This window comes from Leptonotus elevatus, chromosome 2 (assembly GCF_054856555.1).
Source record: "Leptonotus elevatus isolate MCC_2025b chromosome 2, RoL_Lele_1.0, whole genome shotgun sequence".
Classification (NCBI taxonomy): Eukaryota; Metazoa; Chordata; class Actinopteri; order Syngnathiformes; family Syngnathidae; genus Leptonotus; species Leptonotus elevatus.
The window spans coordinates 36,474,105-36,502,058 of NC_141240.1; the positions used below are offsets into that span (position 1 = coordinate 36,474,105).

General features: G+C 40.9%; 3 protein-coding genes and 1 long non-coding RNA gene across 4 annotated transcripts in view; 3 read left to right on the plus strand and 1 right to left on the minus strand.

Moving 5' to 3' along the window:
- Positions 1 to 144: 144 nt before the first annotated feature.
- On the plus strand, positions 145 to 9,417 carry ddx20 (DEAD (Asp-Glu-Ala-Asp) box polypeptide 20). The gene is made up of 11 exons (XM_086070303.1): positions 145 to 345; positions 1,939 to 2,033; positions 2,431 to 2,599; positions 2,787 to 2,901; positions 2,998 to 3,140; positions 4,043 to 4,181; positions 4,278 to 4,336; positions 4,446 to 4,528; positions 4,599 to 4,704; positions 5,355 to 5,456; positions 7,147 to 9,417. The coding sequence occupies exons 1-11, from the start codon at positions 150 to 152 to the stop codon at positions 8,217 to 8,219; spliced, it is 2,280 nt and encodes a 759-aa protein (XP_085926429.1). The 5' UTR covers positions 145 to 149; the 3' UTR covers positions 8,220 to 9,417.
- A 119-nt stretch (positions 9,418 to 9,536) lies between these two features.
- On the plus strand, positions 9,537 to 14,847 carry LOC147179829 (5-hydroxytryptamine receptor 2B-like). Its single transcript, XM_086070305.1, has 2 exons — positions 9,537 to 11,300; positions 12,940 to 14,847. Exons 1-2 carry the CDS (start codon positions 10,269 to 10,271, stop codon positions 13,093 to 13,095), a joined length of 1,188 nt encoding a protein of 395 aa, XP_085926431.1. The 5' UTR covers positions 9,537 to 10,268; the 3' UTR covers positions 13,096 to 14,847.
- The window catches only part of kcnd3 (potassium voltage-gated channel, Shal-related subfamily, member 3), a 96,245-nt gene continuing 81,167 nt past the window's right edge, over positions 12,877 to 27,954 (minus strand). The window contains exons 4-8 of the mRNA XM_086070304.1: positions 21,334 to 21,435; positions 19,642 to 19,674; positions 19,461 to 19,547; positions 18,149 to 18,396; positions 12,877 to 16,557 (exon numbers count right to left, since the gene is read on the minus strand). Coding sequence (XP_085926430.1) covers positions 16,383 to 16,557; positions 18,149 to 18,396; positions 19,461 to 19,547; positions 19,642 to 19,674; positions 21,334 to 21,435 — 645 coding nt within the window. The 3' untranslated portion in view covers positions 12,877 to 16,382. The remainder of the gene's footprint in view (positions 16,558 to 18,148; positions 18,397 to 19,460; positions 19,548 to 19,641; positions 19,675 to 21,333; positions 21,436 to 27,954) is intronic.
- Positions 16,173 to 27,398, plus strand: LOC147179831 (uncharacterized). Its single transcript, XR_015094268.1, has 4 exons — positions 16,173 to 16,340; positions 18,128 to 18,330; positions 18,578 to 18,836; positions 27,119 to 27,398. It is a non-coding gene; the product is annotated as an uncharacterized LOC147179831 (long non-coding RNA).

Genomic DNA, 27,954 nt, shown 5'->3' on the forward strand with positions numbered 1-27,954 from the left:
TACGTAATTGACGGTAAAAGTTAATTTAGCTATATTGAATTTGAAGATCACACACACTCCTCCCGGCCGCTAGAGTGCAGTGTAGTCTCCGCCCGACTCTTGTTCGACGGTGCTTTTAATGCGCACTCGTTGACTGGCTGTCAAGAAACATGGCGGCCTCCATCAGGAAAGCAGCTCACGATATCGAAACGCGAGTCAGGACTGATGATGTCCTTTTAACGGAGGGGATCGACTTCAGGTCGTTATTGCTATCTGATGTCGTGCTGGACGGGCTTTCGGCTGCAGGCTTTGAAAAACCTTCTCCAATCCAGCTGAAGGCGATCCCGCTTGGCCGATGCGGACTTGGTAGCTCTTTTCGTGTCTCTTGTCTGTTTCGATTAATATTAGCATATTATGCCAGGATGTCAAAAGAAAAAAGTCAAGCAGAATCTTAATCATCTCAACAAATTACATAAAACTCAACTGTTGTTGCTGATGAATGATTGTGAAACGAAACAATATTGTTTTGATGATTTTTACAGTGCTCGTTTAATTTAATCACTTTTCTTGAATGTTGTTTGCCTGTTTATCACTACTACAGTGAAAATGAGTGGGATGATGAATATTTACTTTGCATGTCGATTTACAGTGTGTGACTGTATGCTCCTATATCTTTTACTTGCGCCCCTAAAATTTCAGGTGAGGCCACTGTATGGAGGACTAATACTGCCAAAATTAAAAAACAAATAAATGCCTAAAAGTGAAAATAAAAACGGATATTAAAAAAATCCCCCCCCAAAAAATCAATATAACTGAAAATAAAAACTATATATATATATATAAGGGGTGTGAATTGCCTAGTACCTGGCGATTCAATTCGTATCACGATTCATATGTCACGATTTCATTCGATACCGATTAATCCCGATACGAATCTGTAAATTGATTATTGCGATTTTTTTTAAACTCAAATTTAGAAAATACTAATCAGTAAACTTGTACATGTACACTGTAAGATTTGTATGATTTTTTTTTTTTATCTGAAAATTCAGGTTTATAACTGAGCCACTGCATTTAACAAACAGGTTGCAGTCTGTTTCATGTTTGAACAGCACTGAAATAAAATATTAAGGCCTAATGTTCCATTAATATAACATTCTTCCATGCTTAATGTGTGAATCCTAACCCTAAGTAAGACATTTTGTTGAATATTCCCATAAGAAATTGATGTTTAAAAATCAATTCGGCCACACATCGAATCGATTCGAGAATTGCGCGCTGCTATAATATCGCGATATATTGACGAATCGTTTTTTTTCCTAACACCCCTAATATATATATATACATTTGTATTTAATTTTGAATTATATTTTTTATATCAATTTTTATTTTCACTTTTAGTCATTTATTTATTTATTTACTCAATTTATTTTGGATTTTGGCCGTTTTGGTTCTCCATACCACTGTGCAACTTAGTAAAAATAAATAAATAAATAATAGTCAGAAGGCCTGGAAAACCATTAGTTTATATTTTCAATGGCAAGTATCGCCTAAAAATACTGAAATCTCCAGTACCACCATCAAGACTAACATTAAATACAGGCTTTAGTCCTATACATTTATGTAACATTATTGAAAGCCACTGACTGTAAAACATTTTTTTTTTTAACACTGCTGTTAACCAAAGTAAAATGTTCCCACTGATGTTGAACACTGCATGTTTTTTTCCTGTTCCAGTGACATGGGCTACTGTATTTTGCCATGTAAACAAACAGCTCTCCACAGTGTGGAAAACAAAACTTGCATCACAGGTTGCAGTCATTCAGTTCTAATAGCAAATACTAGGAGACATTTGGAGCGCCCACTCCATGTGACATTACATGTCATTAATAATACGCCCAGTCAAATCAACTGTGATTGTTTCTAATAATGGGGCCACCCCTGATTGTCTTGTTTCAGATTTGATTGTACAAGCTAAGTCTGGCACGGGGAAGACATGCGTGTTCTGTACGATTGCTTTGGATTCGCTGATCCTGGACACTTGTGCCACGCAGGTGAGTAAAGTTGCAGTTGCTAAGCGGCTTTCTTTTGTCAAGTCTCTGTAATAAAAGTTCGTTTGATACTTCCCCACCTAAAAACAACAACAAAAAAATGGATTTTTTTGTGAGCTTTATTATAACTTGACTAACAACAGATGGCCGTGTCTTAATCACTAATCACTTTGGTTATGGCTGTCTTAATCTGATGAGGTCAATCTGCTCAGCCTCAAAGGCTTAAATGAGAGTGGACAATTATTCATAAAGCAGAGATACATCCGGTCTTTGTGCCGTTTCGCGCACGTTGATTTGATTAGCTGCGGGTTCTTACTGATTAGGGCTGGTGCGCCCATCACAAGACTTTGGCTCCAATCAAGCGTAAGTGCTTGTTGACTTTTTACTTTGACCCGCACAGGTTCTCGTGCTGGCTCCGACTCGAGAGATAGCGGTGCAGATCCACTCCGTCGTCATGGCGATAGGCTGCGCCATGGAGGGCTTGCAGTGCCACGTGTTCATCGGGGGCCGGCCTGTCAGTCAGGACAAACTCCACCTGAAGAAATGCCACATCGCTGTCGGCTCACCTGGTAAGGGGCCAGTCATTAGCAATTTATAATTCTGTACTTATGCACAGGACAGCAAATAATCTACAGAAATAGTCGTATGGCTGTTATTGGACATGGCTTGATTCCATCTTACAGCAATTTTCCGTCACGGTTTCAGGAAGGAAAAGCAACTCTTGTAATTTTGATAACATGCTTGTCATTCTCGCAGGTCGTATTAAGCAGCTCATTGAGCTCGGCATGTTGTCCACTGCCAGCATTCGTCTGTTTGTTCTGGATGAGGCTGACAAGCTGCTGGAGGAGGGCAGCTTCCAGGAACAGATCAAGTACGGTGACCGAAGCAGATCGTTTGCAAGATTCTCCTTACAAAAAAAACAAAAAACAAATGTAATGATTGCTCCAAATTGTTTGTCCCGCTACAGCTGGATATTTTCCTCTTTGCCTGTGAACAAGCAGATGCTCGCGCTCTCTGCGACCTACCCAGAATCTCTTGCGCAACATCTTACCCGCTACATGAGAGAGCCCACTTTTGTCAGACTCAACCCCAAGGACCTGGGACTCAAAGGTACATGCAGTTAATCCATCAAAGAGGAAGTCAAGTCTAATATTTTACTGACAAAATTAATAATGCGTTTGTGGAATATGAATAAAGCAGAAAAATCGACATTTTTTATCCATCTCGCTGGCGGCCATTTTCTTTGTGCCCTCGACTGAAAATAACATCACAGGTTGCCAACGTCACATGACCAACACTGTTTTCTGGGTTTGGTCATGTGACGTTGGCAAGCTCATGGTTGTACCTTACTGAGCAGTGAAGGTTCGCGAGGGTGTGCACACGACGGAGCGAATGTGGGTTTTTTTTTGTGTCAGGGTTCATTAAAAAATGCAAAGCGTTGCAAAAGCGCCAACAGTGTTAATAGTCACAAAATGTTTTTCTTGTCGCTAATACATTTTGAACATGAGACAAGAAAATCCATTAACTCATTCACTGCCATTTACGACTATAGACGTCAAAAATTCATTTAAACTATTTCTATTGGTTTCACATTTTTTTCAGGGTTTTTGTCAGGGTTCCTAAATGGTTGCAGACAGTTTTTACTTGTTGCAAACAGTTTTTCTAGTCACAAAGAAATTGTGAAACATGTTACAAACCTTTTACGAACCCTGAGGAAAATCCAAAATTCGCAACATTTGCTGCTCAGTGAGATACCAGATTTAGGCACTGTAATGTTATTTTCAGTCAACAGCAAGTGGCACTACAAGACAAAATGGCCGCCCCCTGAGATGGAGAAAAATGCAAAATTTTCCGCTTTATTCATATTTCACATAGACAATATTTATTAGAATACCATGTTTAGACTAATGGGGGCACATAGAACATATTGTTTTTTTTTATACTGCAATTTTACATACTGAATCAATTAAAACGAATGGTCCCTATTCTTGTTGATGTTTGGTCCACTCTAGGTCTGAGGCAGTATTACAAGCTGGTGCAGTCCCATCCATTACCTCATAAAATCTTCGAGGAGAAAGTGCAGCTCTTGCTTGAGTTGTTCAGCAAACTACCTTTCAACCAAGCCCTTGTCTTCTCAAACTTGCACACAAGGTGATTTATGCCGGTAGATTTGATTGATGTCGAACATTAATTCAGAAAGAAAACAAAGTTGGAATAGTCATGCTTTTTTTGCGTTTCTCCCCGCAGGGCTCAGCATCTGGCAGACATCTTGTCCTCTAAAGGCCTTCCTGCTGTTTGTATCTCAGGTGAGAATTAATCGTAGCTTATGAACAACCAAGATGACATCATCCTCAATTGAAGTTGGCTTCGCCGTTGTAGCAAATGTGACTTCCAGTCTCTCTGTTTATTACACAGGTAGTCTGAGTCAGGAGCAGAGACTTGAGGCCATGTCCAAATTGAAGCAGTATCAATGCAGAGTTCTCATCTCCACTGATCTGGCGAGTTGCACATAAAGAAAAGAAGAAGCGTTGCTATCGTTTATACTTATGATTGTTGTCCCTTTGTTAGACTTCTCGGGGCATAGACGCAGAGAAGGTCAACCTGGTGATAAATCTGGACGTGCCGCAGGACTGGGAAACCTACATGCACCGAATCGGACGAGCCGGACGCTTCGGTCAGTGTCCCGTGAGGTTATTCATAAGCAGACACAGGCAATAACTAAAGAGTGAAAAGCGACACAGCTGCCCATGAGGTTCTTTCCCAACAATTAGCTAATGACACACTTTAAAAGACGTGCTTTACTACGGGCCAAATCCACAGAGAATTCCCTGCGTTCGCTGATAGTGTTTGTGCACATTTGCCTCTGAGAAGGGACGTGAAAAAGCTAAACTACTTTTATATGCTGACAGAGCTAACCAAAGACACAATAAATATCCTGTAATTTATAAGGTCTCAATTATTGCCTAAACTTGAAGCCCGGAAGAACAACCGGATTGTTGTGAGAATGTCACGTGTGACGGGAGATTTACCGGTATCTTTTGTGTTTTTTTTGTTTTTTTTACTATGTTTTACCCAAAAAAAAGATGCAAAAATATTTAGGAATTGAATATGCTCTGTCCACATTCCCCATTTTCTGTTTATATCAAGAGTTATCTCTGTCTGCACAAACTCCCCTAAAAATGACTGAAACCTATGTAGTTCATAAGACAAGCCTTACAACCTTAATAATAACCTTTTATAGTAGAAACCTAAAAAATTTTCCACCCTCGTACCGACTGCACATCATCATGAGCAATTCTAATCACAATCAAACTTTGTTCCCAGGCACTCAGGGGCTGGCTGTGACGTACTGTTGCCATGGTGAAGAGGAGAACAAGATGAGGGCCATCGCGCAAAAGTGTGGCCTGAGTTTGTCAGCGTTGCCAGGTAAGGCTGACCCGATATATTTGCCAGCACTTTGCTTATATCTTAAAGTGGAAGTCGACCCTTAAACATTTCTTGACAATAATATGTTATTAATATCATTGTGGAATATGAGTTATGAAGCAAAATCCAGCCATTTTTATCCATCTCGGGGGCGGCCATTTTGCCACTTGCTGGCGACTGGCCCAATCCCATTACTTCCTCTTCACCCTGCACCCTTGGTCTCGTTTATCTCTTTCCTCTCCCTTCTACTTCTTTGGGGAGGCAAAGACAAAACAAATCTCTCTAGGAATTGGGAACGTACTATCGCTATCCAATCCGCTACGTCGTTACCTCGAGCCGCCGCAGCTGCGTGCTGGTTGTGACGTAACGGACGCGACAATAGCCAACATTTACCAAAACACACGATTGTGCCAATTTCTGTCAAAGTATAGAACATTCAATAAAACTACTATCATTGCTATGACGTTCAATAAATATTAGCATACTTACATTTATTTATGTGTCTCCTGCGTTTTGTTATTTCCTGGTGTTGCTATTACTTCCGCCATTGCTTCCACCTGTGTTGCCAAGGGGGCTTGACTGTAGTAAGGGAGAACCTAGGGAGATCGGGATCTACCTTTGTGAAAATAGCCCTCGTCTCTAACCCTCCCCCTACATTTCACAGAGAATTGCGACACCATTCATAAGGGGGAGGGACAAGAGGAGGGGTAGTGTAAGGGGCGGTATTGGGATTGGGCCCAATATGGCTCAATCAGAGCCCACCTGTTTTGCTAAAGCTATGCTCTGATTGGTTGTTACCTGAGGCCTGAGCAACAATGATGTCATCTTTAGTTGTCAACAAGTGGCAAAATGGCCGCACCCTGAGATGGATGAAAACGGCAGAATTTTGCTGCTCAACTCATATTTCACTAACGCAATATTAACCAGAATACCATATTTAGACCAGTGGGGCTGCATAGAACAAATTATAGTCACAAATTTTTTTTAGGGTTGACTTTCCCTTTAACTCATTTGCTCGCAAAAACTTATGAATATGTTCAATTTGAAATATTACCATGCTCCAAAAGATGTATTTAAATGTGGGTTTTTTTTATGCTAGAGCATACACAAGGCCTTTGATGCAGCCTCAGAACTGAAGAGAATGCTTGAAGCAATGGTAGTTATTACAAAAACGACCTGCAAGTGACAGCAGAGTATAAGAGATCAACCAGGGCCGCGTTGCAAAGAGCTATTTCCCCACTATTTTAAACAGATTTTTGAATAATGATGAAACTTAGCTTTATTCTAACGCTAATTGCTGCAAAACGGAAACAGATAGAAATATACTTTTTTTCCTGATGAAAGAAGAGACTCTAATGTTTCTTTTGGTAGGTTCCATGCTTTTATAGCAATATAAAACAATATTGTGGGCCTTGCAAAATCAGTCAAATCTAGTGAAGGGGGTTGCTTTGGTAAAAATGGATGGGAGTGAATGAGTTAAATATAACCATGCTCACATTTAGCAGTACATTTCGAAGGCTCGAACGTAATCTGGTTTGTTTCCACCCTGAGATGTACGGTAATGATCTTGACATATTGACATCAAATATTGTAACACACCTATCAATTCGCAACAAGAATGCAAACCAAACTACTCTGAACTGTTTCACACGAAATTGTTCCATTGATGGCTGTCTTCTTTCACTTTTAGCCACCATTGATGCTGGACTGATGGCTGAGCAATGTGACTTTGATGTCTGCACTGAGGCTTCATCTGCGCGCGTCCAAGCCCACCACTCTTCTGCGCATGAGAAAAAGAAAAAAGCGCGCTCCAAAGTTTCTTCCATCGTCACGGAGGAAGCTCAGGAGGTCGGGAAGCCGAAGATGAGCCACGGAGTGGAAGGGCTTTCTGGAAAGACGCATCCTACGCAGAATGTGCTCCCACAGAGCCCCTCGGAAGCGGCGCCAACTCGTAAAGAGTTGCAGGACGCGCTGCCGAAGATCCCGCCGCTAAGCTCGTTTAAGAGCTGCACGTCCCGGTTTATGACCTTCGGGGAGGCTGAGCGGGACTTCCAAGCGTTTATTATGACCGGACTGGGAAGATCAGTGGAGATCGTCAGGGAGTTCAGCGGCCAGGGAGACGGCGGTGATCCGAACGGGCACAAAGAGTTTGTCACGCTTGATGACGACGGAATTGAGATTTGTCAAGGGTGGAATTCGGAACAAAACTCTGCAAAATCCAACCCTGGTTCTTCAAGCCCTGAAGATGACACGGAGGGCAACGTCAACATGACCACAGGCGGTGAAGGCGAGAGTCAAACGTGCACTGTAGCGCAACCAAAGATGGAGTCATTCGCACCGGAAGCTTCCGTAACATTCCAGACGACAAACGCAACGAGAAGCAGAACTTCACCCCAGCCTGACAACTTCAAAACAACGCTCGGTATTAAAACAGGCACGCAAACTAAGCGGACGTCTTCGGCCAAATCCGCTAAAAAGGATCCGACAGAGACGATCCAGATTGACAAATGGAACAGGAGGAAGCCAGAGACGATGAGGCAAGAGCCGAAATGGAAAAGGGATGAAGACGACGAGTATGACATGGAAGATGACGCCAATGCTGAGAGTTACTGGAGAGACTGCTACAGAGCCTGGAATGATTACTACTCGTCCATGTCTCCTTTTCAAGAGCAAAGTTACCAAGGCTACTACGGAGCCGCTCACAACTGGATGGCAGCTTACCGTATGAACATGGTTTACGTGGAGGAACTACTGAAACACTGATTTTGATGTCCCTCGTTACCAGTAAGTGGGTCAGTGTCACTATAAAGTGCCTTTGGGGTTCTCAGATGATGAAATAATGAAATGTAGCATAACAATGAAACTCCCAGGTGTTATCATAAGTGGCCAAACATTTCCACATGTACTGGTACAAGAAATGCTTCCGTCATTTTGTGCTTTATTTCCCCCCCTCATTTGAAACATGTGGTTTTGGCAACACAAAAAAAAATTACTTGGTTTAATTGTCCGCCACAAGCTATTTGATACAACGAATCATTTTGACCATATATATTTCATTTTCATCATCGTGTGTGTAGTTGAAATTTGAAATAAATGTTAAACGGCACACAGTCAGCATTCTAGCTTAAGTGAAGGTCCACCAAGAGCTCTTATATGCTAACGTTAGCCCAAAGTTTGGGATGGGAAAATGAAGCTTCATTTACTCTTCTAGATGGAGCGCTTTGTTTAAAGATGCAGTTGAAATGTCATCGTTTTCCATTGCGCTAGTGGCTAGCCTTTATCTTTAAACCAAAAGCGCCATCTAGCGGAGTAACAAAATACTGCAAGTGGTTCATGAAGCTTCATTTTCCCATCACTATGCAAAATGTCAATCATTCGTAAAAATGACACCCACACGTTTGGACTGACCAAAAGTGTAGATTTTGTTTTTAAGTATGAAATGATAAATTATGAAATTATATATGAAAACCAAATTGTGACTAGTGAGGTTTCGGCCCGACAGCAGCAAAATGAAAGTTTGGGAACTTGACCAAATTGTATTTGTAACACCTTGACATCTACTTATGTTTTTTTTTTCCTACCCCCAACCAAGGAAGAAAATATTTCAATGCCCCACCAGCAACCCCTGCCCTCAAACTCATTTGTCTATAAAAGTACACCTCTGCAGAGGAGCTTATACTAAAAGTGCTACTGCCACCTACTGTAGTGGGTGTGCAATTACACTTTATTCTTGTACGGAAAAACAAAAACATGTTCCTTGGTTGTCATCCCCCCGGCATTGTAGCGTGACAATGAATATGACATTAAATGAACAAGCTACACTTTGTTTTAGGGAAATGAGACACAAAGGCACATTATAGCCCATTTTGACTCTGGTTACTTGTATGATTACATTGACTACAAGCACCATGATTATGAGTGGCAATTGAATACATTGTCTAGTAAATGCAAATTCTGAGTATCTCTCTTAAGCTTTTTTTTTCTTTTCCAGAGCCACTCGCCATTTGCTTCTCTTGTTTGTTATTATATGCTATACCAACCATGCTTATTCTTAACTCATTCACTGCCATTGACGGCTATAGATGTCAAAAACTCTTTTGAACTATTTCTATTAGTTAATTTTTTTTTTTTAAACTTTTGTTAAGAGTATGAAAACCTATAATTTTTATTTTTATTTTTCGAAATACAGATATAAAATGTGTGATTAATCGTGAGTTAACTATTGACGTCATATGATTAATTATAATAAAAAAAATAATCGCCTTTTTTTTTAAACTCAATGACTGCTATAAATTCATAAGAATAAAAAGATTATTAAAAATTCGGGGCGTCAGGCGATTAACATTTTTAATCGTAATTAATCGCATGACTTAACTCAATTAAACACAAATTTTATATCTGTTCCAAATGTACAATAAAAAAATATAGGTTTTAATACTCTTGTTAACAAAAGTATATATTTTTTTTAACTAATAGCAATAGTTCAAATGAATTTTTGACGTCTATAGCCGTCAATGGCAGTAAATTAGTTAAAAAGAACAGCGGCCGTTTGGCTCAGTTTTCCCCAGTATTGTTCTGTACATTTGAGTGTGTTTGTGAAGCCTTGAGGAAGGTCAGACATCTTCACGTGATTGCAGCTAATCAGCGTTGACAATCAGTGAGTGGGCTGTACTTCAACCGCGAGAGCACTCGCTCAATCTTGTGTTTTTGTTAAACCCGTGAGTGGCAAGCAGGAGGTGATTCGTCCTCCGAGGTGTGTCGCTACAAAACGTTGGCCACGTCAAGTCGTTCCGTAGAAGAGAAACGGCCCGAATGATGGAGGCGCACAATTCCAGGAGGAACGACACAACCTCTGACATCGAGGCCAACCCCGACCTGTTGTTTCTCGTCCTCAAATGCGCCATTTTGATTGTGACTCTCGTCGTGGGTCTACCCGGCAACGTGTGGGTGTGTTGGGTGGTCTTCCGAACCAAGTCCCTCCAGACCAGCAACAACGCGCTGCTGGTCAGCTTGGCCGCCAGTGACCTCCTCAAGTGCTCCGTGGACACGCCGCTCCTGCTCGCCTCCTTCGTGCGATCCGCGGACGGAGGCCGGCTGCCGGTGTCCGTGTGCGCCCTGCAGCAGTTCACCTGGGCCTTGTGCAGCTGCGTGCAACTGCTCACGCTGGCCAGCATCAGCGTGGAGCGCTACCAGGCCATCTCGTTCCCTTTCCAAACCGAGCGCAGGAGAGCCCGGGTTCGCCTCTGGATCCTGTTCATCTGGCTATGCGGCCTCGTGTTGGCCGTAGTCGCCCTGAGCCTCTCCCAAAAATCTCTCTTTTACACCTACTGCCGGACGCCAATCTCTCACAGCGACGGTCAACCAGACCCGTTCGGACCTTACGTCTTGGTACCCATATGGGGGTTGTCTTTGACTGTCATCGTCATCCACTATGGGCGAATCATCAAACTTGTAAGGCAGCACCGAAAGAAAGTATTCAGTCGAGGGATCCGAGTGGTGCCCACGGTGTCCGAGCACGTCTGGAGCTGGATCGACAACCAGCCTTCGGGGCCGAGGCCAGCGCCGCCGCCATCTTGCCGCAAGGCAGCGGGCGGCCACCGGGCGGTGCACTCCGCGTCCGGCGAGTCGGGCTACGTGGCCGGAGGATCCCGCAGGAAACTTCCGAAGATCGTGGGAGCGGTGTGTCTTCGCACGCCCGGAGCCAGAGAGCGAGGGAAGAAACAGGTTGAAGGCAAACTGGCCAAACGCTTTGGATACATCATCATCGCCTTCACGCTCTTTTGGCTGCCCATGGTGGTGATTTTGCTCATGAATCACTTTATTACACGGCCGGACACCGACAAAGTGAGTTGGACAAAAACAAAACATAACATTCAAGTTTACAATTGTATGATTTTAGATAGAGACTTTCGATAACCGCGACAGTAAACGGATCTACCATTGCAGAAGTGCTTATCAAATTTATTAGACCATTGAGACTAGCCAGCGTTCATCATCATCACGGGTTAGTGTGCACATTTCTATTTGGAACTGAATTCATTATGAAATGTTTATCCTCAATTTGAGCCGACTCATTCGGCTTCTCAGAAATTCATCAAGTCTAAAAAAATCAGCTTTCAGGAACGCTACCAAATAACTGTAATTAATGTCGAGAAATAATAGTAGTGTGCTTGTTTATTTTAAGACGGTTAATTTGGAGATTTTTAAATAAGCGTAAAATAAATTAGCATTAGAATATAATTTGGTGCAGTATTTAAGGATTCTTTTTGCCAATTCTCTGTATAAAAAGGACAAGGACATCCCAAAAAAATCAAAATGCCATTTCTCTCTAATAACAAAGCAACACTATAGACAACAAAATATGTATAAACTGTAACTAAAATTAGAATGATTAATTAGCTTTGTACACAGTTAAGTAATACTTGAGTTGAATCAACCAAACAAAAATGATTTAGGTACTTTGGGACAGCTGTAAAAGAAACCCTTACACGAGTGGTCAAATAAATGTCTAAAGCTAGTGGTATCCAAACTACTGGGGGCAATTTGTGGCCCGCTGGCCATTTCCTAGCGGCCCTCAGCTTGTGTGACACCTGACAAATAATAACTTTGACAGATGTGCAAAGAAACTACACGTCAAAAATTAATTTGAACTATTTCTATTAGTTTAACTTTTTTTCCCACTTTTGTTAACAAGAGTATGAAAACCTAGACATTTAAAAATATATATATTTTTTATTTTTTATTTTAAGAAAATATTATTAAAAATTAGGGGCGACAGGCGATTAAAATTTGTAATTGTAATTAATCGCATGACTTCAATAGTTAACTCACGATTAATCCCAAATTTTATATCTGTTCTAAACGTACACAAATTTTCTTCTAGGTTTTCATACTCTTGTAAACAAAAGTTTTTTTTTTTAACTAATAGAAATAGTTCCAATGAATTTTTGACGTCTATAGCCGTCAATGGCAGTGAATGAGTTAAGATGTTTCAGAAGCAAAACATGTTTTCCGCCACTTTCTGCTGTCAATAAACATTGTTTTATAAATTGCCTTCTCACCTTTTAACAGGTGTTAAAAGCAATTAAAATAAATACCAACAATAACAAATAACTTTTTTTTAAATAAGTTTGGACATCCTTGTCTTAAGCATTCTATTTCTATTCTTGTCATTCGTAGCAACTCGCTTAAATGGAACACTTGCTCATTGTTGGCTTTTGTTTCCAAGAATGCTTGCTTTCTTTTATGTTAAAGATTAAATGGTTTCATCTCGACTTCACAAGGTGGTGCAAATTCCCCATATAAACGGCAATTATTCAAATTTCACATATCAATTTTTTCTTCTTCTTCCATGCCGCCTTCACAGTTACGTCATCCTATGTGGCCACGCATTAAGCAAATGCTCAAATGGGTAAACCTGAATTTGTTTTTGCACTGACATGCATTTTTTATTTATTTTTTTCACGTGTTTTCTGTCACACAGTTGCTGTTGGAGATGGAGACATCGGCCATGGTGCTGACCTGCGTGCAAGCTGCAGTGGATCCGCTCATTTACACTTTGGTCACCAGACAGTTTCGCTACGAACTCGGCAAGATATTCGTGTCCATCCGACAGTGTCCGCTGAAATCCGTCCACTGAATCTCCTGATTGTAAATATTCTCCGATGCGGCGGAGGGTGGGGAAAGAAGTCCACAGACGTGTACATGTGGCAGATATAGATGTTTTATCAGGCGTTTCACAGTTGGGACACAAGACAAGGTCATAAATAATATCAAAACACGACAAGATGAAGCACAGCAGTAGTCTCAACAACGACAGGTGGCGTAGGAGGGCAAAGCAAAAAGAGTGAGAAAGAAAAGCCAAAACAAACGAGAATACATAACAGAGAAAGAGAGCTTAACACTGCAATTCAAATCGTGTTGGAAAGTGCTGAATCCAAGTTTCAGCAAAAATCTAATCAAAGAAACCTCATATTTCTACTGTCACCTGTTGTAAAGTCGTTTGAAATATTCCAAATGTTGCAATGGAGCCTGTGCGCACTCTGGGTTCTATTTTCGTAGACGGAGCATCTGCGCCTCGTTGCGATTGCCGGCGGATCGGACCAGAGTTTCGCTGCGCATTTGCAAATTTTGGAAACTGGTCTCTTCCAAGTTGGACGGGACGGGCCGGCGCAGCAGAAGGTGTGCCTGGCGCGGTGACAATTTGGCGGCTTGAAGTCAATCTAACCCGTAACTCATTCACTCACATTTTCATTTTCACTGAAGCAACCCCCTTTGCTCCAGGATGTTTGACTGATTTTGCAATATTGTGTTCTATTGCTTATAAAAACATGAAAACTACCAAAAGAAAGATTAAGAGTCTCTCCTTTCATCAAGAAAAAAAAAGTATATTTCTATCCGTTTCCGTTTTGCAGCAATTAGCATTAGCATATAGCTAAGTTTCATCATTATTCACAATTCTTTTTATAACCATGGGGAAAATAGCTCTTTACAACATGGCCCCGGCTGATCTCTTATACTCTGCCACCTGCTGGCTGTTTTTTTTGTAATAGCTACATTGCTTCAAGCGTTTTCTTCAGTTCTGAGGCTGCATCAAAGCCTTCTGTATGCTCTAGCATAAAAAAAACAAACATCAATACGTCTATTGGAGCATGTTGATATTTAAAATAGAACATATTTATACGCTTTTGGGAGCAAATGAGTTATCACTGTATTGTATATATTTTTTTAATGCAGTTTTAGGTGCACATAAACAATCATGGGTCCGGGGCTGTCTCCAAGTGACCACTTTACGGCACAAATGTCAATGTAATTCCCCCTCACAGATCTACCGGCATGGTCTCGTCTGCAAAATGACCAACATGGGGTCTAACCCGCCTCTGGGTAGTCACGCCACGAGCTGCGCTGGATTTACGCCGTCCACGAAAATAGTCCCGTGTTGCTGTGTTGAACGCAACGTTGGAAAGAAGACAGAAAAAGGCCTGCCTGTCTGTGCTTGTCTCTTTTGTTTTAACGCCCGCGTGGTGATTTTACACACGACATCCGCAGCTGCTGCCACTATACCAAAAATAGTACGAGTACTTAAACTAGAAGTATGACACTTCCTGTTCTCACCCTGTTGAACATTTTGGGCTTTTTCTATCCTTTTGAGTATGGATCTGGGACGTGACGCGTTGATAAGGACTATACACTTCAGCATCCATGTTAGCTGATGTTTTTTTTTTTCTTTTACTACAAATGCACATGTAAATGTCATATTTCAAAGTTCACCTCTTTATGCTTATTCATCGTTCTTTGTAAAAAGGTCAGTTTGGCTGTTATGATCATCTCACAGTGCAACTGACAATCTACTTTCACTTCAGCTTAAGCATTAGCAGGCTAGCTAACTTGCTGTTAAAACACATTCTAACGGCGATATGTCAGTAATGCCGATCGATGAAAAGCAAGATTTGCTTGGAAATCGGATCTCCGACACCGAACTCACATTCAAAAATACAAAAGGCCAAAGTGGGAGGCTCAGCTCCGAGGTGAGCACACCTGAAAACTAGTCAGCGGGCTTTGTTAGGATCCAACGTTACGCCACGCTGACGGAGCCTGGGCCCGGTTCAGTAAGTGTCCTTGGTGTCGCCATGGCAACCGACAGACCCAATCCCGGAGCCTGCTTCAAGTTCTCCTGATTAATGAAGGTGAAAAGAAATGGGAACATCAAGGAGGACAAAGAGTACAAACACCGACGTTTCTTAATCACACAGAAGAACACATACTCGACAACTTTAAAAAAGAAAAAGTTCACTGAGTTAAGGGAAGAACGAACGCCCGCTTGACAGCTATAAAGACTACTGTAAGCATACGGTAGTTCACACGGGAGGAATAAGGAATACAAGCAGACAACGACGAGAGAGAAATAAATACAAACAGCAGGGAAGGGGGGGGGGGGGAGCACAGCTTCACTGGTTCTGCCAAACGATGGTCAAATATTACAAAATATTCTATTAACAATATTCACAAAGGGCCTTGGAACACGTTAAGTGTCCAAAATTCTCAGCGAATGCCTTGTGCTTTTTAACTGGGGTAGCTTTCGGTTCCAAAAACTAAATAAATAAATAGTATGCGTTACACACGATTTTTATTTATTTTTGTCATTCGAGGTCCGTCCGCAGCCGAAAGGGACGTTCACATCTATCAACACGAATTGATGATTTCACAGGCACATGTTGTATATAATAAAAAAAAAAAAAAAAGGCTCGCCGCTGAGGATTTTGGACAGAAATTGGTAAGTTCGAAGCCTTGAGAGTGGCAGCTAGCCAAATATACCGTATGCAGAGCCATCGAGACTTCCAGAAGAATTGAAAGTGCAGTCACCCGAGACCACGCTCCAATACAGGCACGTACCTTTTTTTTCCGACCCAAAACATCACAATTCTTCTACCTAGGAAATGCACACGCTCATTCGCAAATATGAAACGCATTTGCTGGCAATACAGACATACATATCACATGTACTTTCCCCCCTCAAATGGGGTGATAATGAAAGTGATCAACGTGACATACTGCATCTGCTTATCAGCAGTGACTAGTGAGTGAACCGGAATGACACCAACTAAAAGGGCACAATAATACTTTTTTTTTTTTTCATCCTTTCTTGATCCGCCTCCAACGTGTGGAAGAGTCAAACTGATGTAAAAACTATAAAAAGGTGCTTTGTGCTGAGACACGTACACACTCACACACGCACTCAACATGAACACGGGTGCACTGTATTCCCACTTCTGTACAGGGAGTCTGTTGTTACAGTACATGACCAGCAGAGGGCAGGCTCCACCACAACCAAATTAAGTCTTCCCTATCTTGCCGGGGCCTCCCATTGTCCCTCCGTCGGTCAAGGTGAGTCTTTAACGGTCTCTGAGTATGACACGTCTGCGTCGTTTACAATGCGGACACCTTGACAACGTTCTGGTGGGTGGGGCCTGCCGGAAGGCGGGCGTCACCTTCAGGCGTCGTGACCGGTGGCGTGGGAATGCTGATAATGGCTGTGGTGATCTGGCTGCCCTGGCAGTTGAGGGGTGCTGGTTCGTCGATGCGCATGTTCAAACTGGAGCGGCTACGAGGGAGAGAAGAGAAGAGAATGGAGAATTTAGGAACGTGCTGTGCAAATCTCAATCGATTCAGCCCAAATGTACACGTTGCGTGTTTAAAACCACACAGCTTTGCTTTATGAAAAAGGCTTAATGCTAGCAAACAATGAAAAAAACGCCAGTGACATGCTAACAGTTAGCATCGATAGTCAATGTTTTACAAGCAATTTGAATGCAAACTGTGGAGCAACATGTTTAGACAGATAGTAAAACGTTATTCACAGGAGTATAATCTTTATCTTCTACAAAAAAATTACTAAAACAAAATCTTACCGAGTCATTAACAGTAGTACACTGAAAAAAAAAATGGTGTGTTGAATTTACTCAACTCTATTTCGTTAAGTGCTAGCACGGAAGAAAATAATCTGGATCCAGATTTAAGGTAAATTATACATCTACTTAAAAAAAATCGGTCTGGATCCAAATGTTTTTATTCCGTGCACTCGTTTGACTAAATAAAACCAAGTAAATTTAACACACCATTGTTTTCAGTGTAGCAGAAGAACTATTCTTCGTTTGTGGCTGCATGATTTATACGGCGTTATACTGCCTCCAAGTGTGCAAGGCAGGTACAACCGAAGAGGCAGCAAAACAAATTGGATTGCGCCATAAATATGATGCACACAATTAGGGGTGTACCAAAAAAGTGATTCTAATGAGAATTGCGGTTCAAATTTAGTACAATTCAGAATTGATTTTAAATGTCCCAAAATCTATTTTATTTAAATTATTTTACACGGTCTTCCCTTTGTTTGTGTGTGCCTTTATTTGGAACGCTCTTCATGTTATACCCGATTTGGCCACTTAGGGGCAGTGTGGTTCCACGCGGTCTGATACACTTAAATTGTAGCCACATTAGAGAGTAGAAGGAAAAAGTCACGATCAAGTTATTCCAATAAAAGTTTTTTTTTTTTCAGCGTGGATTTAATTAGCATTAGCGAGTCAGACTGGAGTAGATCATTACGATTCCTTGAACATCTATAAATTTAAGCAAAAATCATTGTCAATCAAATCATTGTGAATAAAAAAATCTTAATCGAAAATTGATTCTGAATCGAATCGCGCACCCAAAAATCGGAATAGAATCGTGAGACATTCAAAGATTACCACCCCTACACACAATGTTACTTTTTTCAATTAAAATTTAGTTTTTTAAACTTGATATTGTTGTTAATCTGTGTAATGGGAATTTGTGTCAGTTGTTATCCATCAGGTAATTTATCCATTTTTGTCCGTCAGTTCACATCGTTAGCAACGGGATCATGTTGATTGAGAGCACAAACGCCTGAAGCAACATGAGATAAACTATTGGTTTAAAAGCAAATGTTTCTTTTTCGTTGTGCTCTTTATCAAAAATGGGCAACGTGTATGTGGCCGTAAACAAGCACAGTATAAGTTTGATGCCTTACACGGGCAATGAGCACCGAGAAGGACATGCAAACTCGACACAGAAATGCCCAAGACTTAAACAGGGATCCATATGACTGTGAGGCAGACACGTCACCCACCATACCATGTTTCATTGTACCAAATCAGTGTTGATGCCAGCGATCCCACCTGGTGCTGAGGGGCTGAATGTGGATGGTGCTGAGCTCCTGCAAGCCTTGTTGGTGCGTCAAAGGCTGCATGTGTGCCGGCTCACTGGAATTGGGTAACGGACTGTGGTGCTTCTTGCTCCTGCGGGTGCAGCAGGTGCCCGTGACGCCCTCTTGGCTGGAGAGAGACGGGCTTCGAGACGGGTAATTATGAAGTCCTGCCTCCAGGTAGCTCTGTTGGTAATACTGCTCATCCACAAACTCGTGGTTCTGTGGCGATCAAGAGAACAATAAAGGAGGAGAGTCAGAATTTTGACACAGTTTGTCCTTTGTAAGAGTTATATAGGAGGAAAGATTTATTTTTAAATATGAATTTAAACAGCCAAAAGCAATGTAAAAAAAACTATGTCTGCTTTACGCATCCATTTTCTCAACCGCTTTTCCCCACAAGGGTCACTGGAGCCTATCCCAGCTGGCTTCGGGCAGTTGGCGGGGCACACCCTGAACTGGTTGCCAGCCAATCGCAGGGCACACAGAGACGAACAACCATCCACACCTATAAACAAGTACCTGGAGAAAACCCACACAGGCACGGGGGGAACATGCAAACTCCACCCAGGAAGGCCGAAGCCCGGACTCGAGCTCACGTCCTCTGCACTGGGAGGCGGACATGCTAACCTGTCACACACCGTGCCGCCCTGCTTTACGCAGTAAGTAGAAAATTATTCTATAATTGTAGATTTACGGTGATAATATTTACCCTTCTAAAGAGACTTCTTATTTACATGAGTGAAACACATGACTGAGCTTTAGAAGAGGTGACGAGTGCGGGCAATTTTCTACAAGTTGAAGGTGTCCTTTCACTTTTTAAAACATTTTCGGGTTGCGTCTTTCAAAAGGCGAGCTGAGCCAACTAGGCCTTTTATTTCATGCCCGTTGTCTGAAAACGCATTCCTCCGAATGGAAAAAGATTTTTCACATCTTGCTGTGAAAGCGCCAAATCTTAGGCAAAGTTTGAAAGCCGTAGCACATGTATGAGCCACGCCCTGCACTCCCAAAAGAGTTTACTGTATTAGAAACATCTCAATGTGGGTCCGGATCCTGAGTTATATTTTTGAAACAACGGTTGGCAGATGACACGACACGTCTTCTTGTCCTTCACTTGATAGCCGGCAGCCAAAAATGTCCACCTTCAGAAGTAGAGTGTAACACAGTGACTGCAATTTAGGACTGTTTGGGTTATTCTGGAGGAGATGCACAATCCCGAAAAGATATATTGTTAACAGTTCATTCTGTTGGGCACTATTATTCATATTGGGCTCCTTTGAACTCACAGTGGTTTTCTCCAGACAGGTCAGCAGGTGATGGTGCTGGCTCTCTAGTAGGGAGGTAGACTTACTTAGACTTTCCTCAGTAGAACCCTGCGACGACACACACAATCCAATATGAGCGACATGTCCGGTTTTTCAGGAAGCCACTAATCAAGATGTGAACGGTGCGAAGTCATGTCAGTACCTGATCAGAGAGGTTCATCTTGTACGGAAGTTGCTTTAGTGGGAGATTAAGACAAAAAAGAAGAGACCGGCCGAGTTAGACTTGTGTTTGGAATCAGAAAGCTGTCGCAACCTTAGATGTGCCAGGCAACATAATCGGGGTTACATTATCAGCGTGAACACTGGAGGCACGTCAGTTGAGATCAATGGAGCCAGAACATTTATTTGTGCCCCTAATGGCTGTACAGCACATAACATTTTGCCTACGGCTCCTTCTGTGACAAGGCTACTACCTACAGGGACTTAATAGCGACTTGTTTTCCATAATTATTTCCTTTTCACTCATGTGTTTATGTGCATGAACAAGAGGGCAATATTTCTGCTTCTGCAGTGGTTGGACATAAAGTAATGTGACTAAAATAAACAACACAACCATGGTCTGAGTGTACCTTCTAACAAGTTGGCACACTACAGAAAAACTCATTCCGAGGTCATTTTTACCCAATGCATATTTTTATTGTTTTATTCGTCCATTTCTCGTCACACCTATAATACATATATAATTTTGTCGAATGGTTTTGAATGAGTTGGAAATATTTTAAATTATATTAACCCATATAGGATGATATTGAATGCTAGTGGTTAAAATGCATGGATTGAATGATATATATATAATACAGTGTTAAATTATATGGAATTAGGTGAAATGATATTGGTGAAAGTGGTGCAATATGTGAGTGAACATTTTTGAATTTTTGGAATGTTAGAATTGAATGAATTTTATTACCTGGAATTAGGTGAAATTTATTTGAATTTGAATTGGAACGATACAAGCCCTAACCCGGACCCGTGCCCTCGAAACGAGTGATATATTTTGTTGGTCAAAAATGTGCAACATTAATTTTGAATTTCGATTGGGAGTGAATTGTTGACTGTCCCACTGGAAATGAATGTATTTGAAAATGAAATGGATTTTTGGAGTGAAAAATGTTGACTTGCGGGAATGTTTGGAATGAGAAAAATAATAGCCCATGAAGCGTGAATTTTTGGAACATTTTGAAGTAGGATTGGTTTGAATTGTTCGAGAAATGTAGAAGTAGTTGAAGTACAACAAATGGTGGATTTTAGGAGTGAAAAATGTTGAATTGTGGAAATTTTTCAAATGTTTGTATAGAGAAATATAATAGCCCATAAATCACGAGTTTTTGGAACATGTTGCAGTTTGAATGGTTTGAATTGTTTGAGAAATGTAGAAGTAGTTGAAGGACAAATAAACAAAAAAACCAACGTTGGAATAAGAAAAATAATTGTGAGCTTTCAGCATTCACACAATTATGTTTAGTGTTTTGTATGTTCAGCATGTATACGACATACATTGTATGCATAATGAATGAAAATAATTATACCAAAACGACTATTTTAGTAAATATTTGCTTTCGCAATGAGCTTATGTTGCTATTTAATTTTTTTTGTACATGAGCAGGATGATGCAATTACAAAAAGTCAAGACGAGTAGAGATGAGCCATCACTTATGCAAAGCTATAATGGCAAAAAATTGGAGGTTGCTATACAAGTTCTGAGAACTGAGTGAATAATTTTCTTCTTTTCTGCTTAGACTCATATTTTTAAAGAAATGGAGATTTGAACGTTTGACGTTAAACCTTTCATTAGAACTTTAAGGATCAGTGAAGCGTTAGCTTTGTCTGGTCTTACCGTGAGCTCCAACGCTTCGTTAAAGAGGCCGTTGCGCTTGCTGTGGAGGAAGGCACTGGAGCTTTCCGTCTTGGATATTCGAATCCTGGCCAAGCGGGCTTTCTGTGGGAGACATTGATAGTAACATCAGTTGGAGGCTGCGCCACCTCCAGTGTGAGACTGATTGGGGAATCACTCTGACGCATCCCACTGATGAGCTATAACACTTTCACATGCTTCATGTATTAGTTGTGATCTTCTGGATCAAATCAAACATACGGCGCTAGATCATTCTCTCTGATCTCCTGTGATAACTCACTCTGATCTCCCGCTATACTTATGAATGATTTATGGTCACTGCACGACAACGCACATTCCTTGGGTAGAAAATGACTGAGGGCAGAAGCAGCCAGGATTAGTGCAGATAAACCCTGTAAGAATTAAGCAGAGAAGTGCAGCATATGAACAGTGAACCAAATTTGACAAGGCTGTTGTCAAGCATCTAAAATCCATTGAGGTTTTTCTTTTTCTTTCAATCACATCAATAGATGCTCGTGGATATGCTCATTCATCGAGCTCATTTCTTTCTCAGAGCATTGAGTCGAACGCGGGACTGCTTTGGTTGTCTTAGAAGACGTTTAGCCTCTCTACTGATGCTTGAACCCTTCTCAGATGAGAGGCGAAACATGTTCTTCTGCTACCTGTACGCCAAAAGACTTTGAGTGGATTTGGACTATCATCTCAAAGATGCTCACATTTCAAGACAAGTTATAGAGTTATAGCATTTTTTTTCCCACAATGCAATTTTCTTCACATCATGCTCTTGGTAAGAACCTACACAATTCAGAAGCAGAAGCAGAAGCTTTTGGCTACAATGACCAATGAACAGGCTGGGCTGTTCTCACCACAGTGCTACCACCCGCTCCTCTTTCTGGACGGGTCAATGTTCTTCGGAGCAGTCACAGTTTTTGCCAGTGATTATTTACAAAGCTTCCTATTTCTGGTTTTGTCAGAGCTCATTTATTGGTTGTTGGTTGTGCCACATCACTGCAAAGATGTAGACTTGATAATATCCAACACGTTTGATATTGTCGTAAGGCGTAAGTAAAAGACCGATCTACTGTAAAACATCTGAAATTACCACCTTACGCTAAATGATCAAGACGATGGGAGCGTGCTGTGACGAATACAACTTTAACTTTCAGATTTTAGTCTGAGAAATGAAAATCGATAGACAACCAGAGCAGTACACATCCATAGAGCACATAATGTAGTGCATTTCAGCTCACTCCGTGCCAATATTACCGGTTTCTAAATAACATTGACCAGTTGCTTGGCTTGGTCTCAACTCAATACAAAATGCTTATTTAAGACAAAATAGGAAACCACAAAACCCACAAACAAGCATGAACGAACGGCTTGCTCCGGTCCAAGGTAGTCACGGCTTGCAAAGTATTTTTTATCAAACGAAGTCACAGGCCTTTGTTAGCTTGTGTGGCAATGCAGATAAAACTTCCAGAACAACATTTAAGTTTGGGGTAATAGAATCACTGAGGTGTCAAAGGCTAGGAATTTTCCATTAAAAGTGTCTGTCAAACAAATTGCACCTCCTCAGCATGGGCACATATCATCTCCCCTTGCCGTCCTGTCCCCCCACAATGTTGAATTTTAAAGAGTGAGTTATGCATTCAAATCAAGAAATGGCTACATGTATAATGTAACATCATGAGCAGACAGTGTGCTTGTTTGGCGGGAGGCCCATGCACCGCTGCGTGGGTTAATTGAGTATCTACAGAGGCGGTTTTCACTTGTACAGTAACAGTACCAGTTATAACAAAAGTTGACGTGGAACATGCCAATACGTGGTTTTACTGGAACAAATTGAAATCCCAAGTCCTATATTATTCAAAAGCATTGTACATGGTTATCTGCTGTCGGACAAATGCAAAAATAATTACAACTTGATAGCTCAAGACTCACTTGGGGCAACGATTAAATTATTTGTACTGAATCGGTAGTCCAGAGTCTGGAGTCCCCAACAACAGTGACTGAAGAGGAGTAACCAGAAACCCAAGTTTAGCACAGTATAGTTAAAAATGTGCTGTCATTTAAAATCAAACAATTATAGAAACAGCTTATCGAAGTAAAAGTCATAAATTCTTTACACATACCTCTTTAATTTAATCTTTAATCCTTTTGTTTGATACTGTCCAATTCTTCTCTGCCTTTCTCACACATTAACATTACTGTACAGTCTAGCACTTCCCCTAATAACTCTTTTATGTCGGGATTGGGATTCTCTCTCCAGTGACTGCAGCAATGGTTGTAACGCAGCATTGGTGGAAGTGCGAGGGTGGAGTGGACATTAAGAACACGCCAGGCTATATACGAAAAAAAAATAAAAATCTGCAGCACAGCTTGATTTTCAAACCTTTGGGACCAGAATGCAGTTACACACCGATGTATTACTGGAGCGTAAGAAACCATGCGCAGATGGCTTTCATTAACACGTGTGAGTGTACTGTAGACAAAACTGTAGAAAATAAATCTTACCGTGATGGAATCAAATCAGGATTAGGCCCATAAAACTATTCCATCACTTGATAATGCCCAAATAATTGTGGTTTGTGAGGGACCATACGCGCACACTCACCGACACACATTCGCACACACTTCATGTTGAGAGTCATCAACACGTTGTAAATGCGTGTTGAAGAGCAATTTCAAACCTACACACAAGCTATATTTAGTTTCACAACTCAGACAGAATTGGCTGCTATGCAAGAGTAGATTTGCGCCATGTTTTTTTAAAATATCTTTTGTAGTCACAGCTTTTAATTAACTATAATAAACGTGCAAATGCTACATTCTATCCCATAATAAAAGTGTTACCTTGGGGAGTCCAACTGCAGTCACTGGCAGTGATTATCTTTTCACTGTGACGAAGACAAACACTGCAATGTTAAACTCATTAAACTCGAACAATGTGTAGTGTTCATAAGTGATGAAGAGTCGAGACTAAAACACAAAGTCACAAAGTGACAGAATGTTTACATGCCTCTTAAAGTGCTCAGTATGTAATTAGCTAGTATCTACTGCAGTATGAAAGGCAACGCATTACATCAGCATGTTTAGTGGTTCTTTTCTGTTGTGGCATAGCCTTAAATAGAATCCTGATGTTGTCATTTGTTCAGACACCTAAATATTAGCAATAAACAGACTGCAGTTTATTGGTAGAATTGGCACTTAAAATCCCTGTAAAGTGAAAAATAAAGGTGTCTTGTAAATTAGACACACCACAGAAAAGGCTTAATGTGTGTGATTTTTTTTTTGCTGAAAACAAGTAATGAAACTATACACCCCAGTTAAATATCAACACATCCTAATATTAGCCTTAGGCCTTAGGTGGTTGAACCATAACGGATGGCCACGGGGCTTTCCAGGCCACGGCAAGAGGCGCTAGCTGCTAGCTAGCTCGCGAAACTAACCGGGGAAATGTAACCGTTTATTAAACACAGCAGAACACGTTATTCAGCCAGTGGCTCACACTACGAGACGGACGTTTGCTCAATTACGCACAAGGCTTTGCCTTCCAACATATAATTAACACAAAATACATAACACCTGGGAAATACGTTCGGAAATACGCTCCAAGTGTGTACAGGTTTACTCCGACCGTTCGGGAACTTTGCCATTCAGAATTTCATAGTGCACCAAAAATGGAGTGCTGGTGCGCGCTGACATAATTAACATTAACGGGTTGTACAAGTACGACAGGTGTACACGTACATTGGGGGTAGTTAAAATTCCCTCCCCATCATCTTTTTAATCCCGCTGATTTCCTTGGCCTTTCTGATTTTCCATTTGCAATATATCGTGCCTATCCATAATGACAATTAGAACCATCTCGGATATCATTACTTTTATGCTAATATTTTAAGAACATGCGATGTTTGACCTCGGCAGATTGGACACTTTGTTCATGATTAAATCATGTAATCATACGGACAGTCAGGATACTTGGAAGTCGGTGTTCAGCGGACAGAAGCAACGCCACTGATACCATCAAGAGGGTAGATTAGCGAGAACTGTAACAGTTTGTGTTGCAGCTGTGCATGCTCCCCACGCGCAGCCACCGGGAGTAAGGGAGATCTGGACTACCTCTCGAGTGCCAGCCAGAAGGATGGCTAATTGTAACCGGGACCCAGAATTAATGACAATTAGACATGAATGGAGATGGTTGCAGAAGAAGAAAAAAAAGCGCTCTTCTACCTTAAAAGCTGGGAGAGCGAGAGATTTATTTTGTTTTGTTTTGATCAATTCTTGGTCTCTTAGCCGATGAAATGGATCAGAATATACATGAGAGGGTGACGTGTGCCTTGTAACATGTCTTGGAATTTTATTCGAGCATTCATGGCTGACGCAGATTTGCGGGAGTTATGAAATAAATGACGCGATTGACGACGGTGCGGGAGGACTTCGAATCAGTGTAACCAGTCGTCAGTGACATTAAAAAATATTTTTGTAGACAATGAGGATGCTGAAAATTTCGATGGCTTTGTAACGGAATGGACGACGAATAATTACTGCACTCCAGTGTTAAATGTAAATATACCCGCAGATGCGACACAGTTGTTTGTTATTTATTTTTAAATATTGAAGGTTTCTAATAATAAGGTTTGTATAGCTCAGAATTATTATTATTTTTTTGTAATTATGTGCTAATTATCTGCTTCAGGAGCTGAGATATCAGTCATTTAGTAGGCATTGACAATATTGTTGAATTTTGAAGAAAACGTCCGGTTTCCGGGGGTGATTCTAAAGTCACCCATAGGTCTTAGAGGCATGTTTTGTCAGGCGCTTTAGGCCTTAATGGGTTAAAGCACTTATTCTAGGAAATTATCTGAGCTAGAATGGATTGTCCATGTGTTTAATAGCAGGTGACTGGTGCACTTAATGGCCAGTTATACTTGCTAATTAGTTGGTGTAATGTTCAGGAAGGTCACACATAGTGAAAGTTATGGAGCATTAAAGAACACTGTGTGATGTAGATAGTATTGGCATATTGAAATATCTGAGATGCCAGAGAAATTTATAGTTTGGAATGAGCACTGACTAAGGAGCGCAAAAAAAATAAAAGTCACCATACAAATGTAATAATTAAGTCAATCTTGTTTTTATGAAGTGATCATCTTGTGTCGCGACGAAATCTGGTCTGCCAACACAAGTCAAGCACATTAAACTCATGAGATTTAGTATGCAATGAGCTGAACACACGGTCGTTGTACTTGCTATAAAACGGCCGTAAAAGCAGTCTCACTTGCAATACATAATACAAGAGTGTTTGGATTGGAATATTTGCAGTACTGAAGTCTAAACAGAGGATAAGGACATAGTGTTTGACGCAATACCGTCCACAAAACGTCAAGTGTGTGATTTTGGAACACATGTTGCCAATTTAAGGAAGTTAATTCATCCCCAATCATGGCTGTATACTATCTAGATAAAAGCTCACCTTTTGTGAACTTAGAATGTACTGCATTCATTTTATTTGAATAAAAACGTGTCCTACTTTTTAAAATTCTTCCTCTACATTCGCGTTAATTGAAGACTAAATTGTCAATGGGAGGATAACACAATAAGCCAATGGTTGTCATACTTTTGTTTTTTTTTAAAGAGCTCAGTATTGTTCATTCGGTAATTTTACCGATTTGACATGTCATCATCATTGCTCTTGTCACACCGCGGTGAGGTTGTCTTGTCATTTCCTGTTTTATTTTGAAAATTCTGACTCCTTTCGTTTCAGGTCACTTGCCCTTCCTCGTGTGGTGTCAGTGTCAACCCTGATTCCTGATTGTGTCCACCTGTTTCCCATTACCCTCATGTGTTAAATGGTCTGCGTCTCCCCTGTCTTGTGCCAAAGTGTTTTCGTCAGAGCCACTCAAGCCAGTCATAGTCCTCAGCCTTGTTGTCCTGTATCTAGTCATAACTTTGGTTTGTATTTTTGTATAGCCACAGTATGGTTTTGTTTAGGAATTATACTGTTTTGTTTGTAGTTTAGACATCCTCCCTTTTTGGAGCGCCTTTAGTTAACTTTTAATAGCCTTTGTTTTTTCCCTCTAAACGAGGAGTTTTTTTTGTTTAATAAATATTTGCCTTGGCCTCAAACCCCTATCTCTGTGTCTGAGTCCTAAAACTGCCACGTCGTGTCAGCTCTCTTTTTAAATTTTTTTATTTTATTATTATTTTGTATGTGGGTGTGTATGTGCATGTGTGCGTGCGTGTGAGTGTGTGTGTATTCATTAGTTCACCAAAAACATAAAAAAAAATCCCATACCGTTCACCTAAACCGAACACCGCCGTCAGGAGACCCGAGGAAGGACCAAAGAAAAGAAAGGAAAGTGAAATCCAGCACCGACCAGACACCACCCACCACTACTATACTATCTAGATAAAAACTCACCTTTTGTGAACTTAGAATGTACTGCATTAATTTTATTTGAATAAAAACGTGTCCTACTTTGAAATCTATGCAACCGCGTAGGTTTTAAAATTCGTCCTCTACATTCGCGTTAATTGAAGACTAAATTGTCAATGGGAGGATAACACGATAAGTCAATGGTTTTCATACTTTTAATGCTA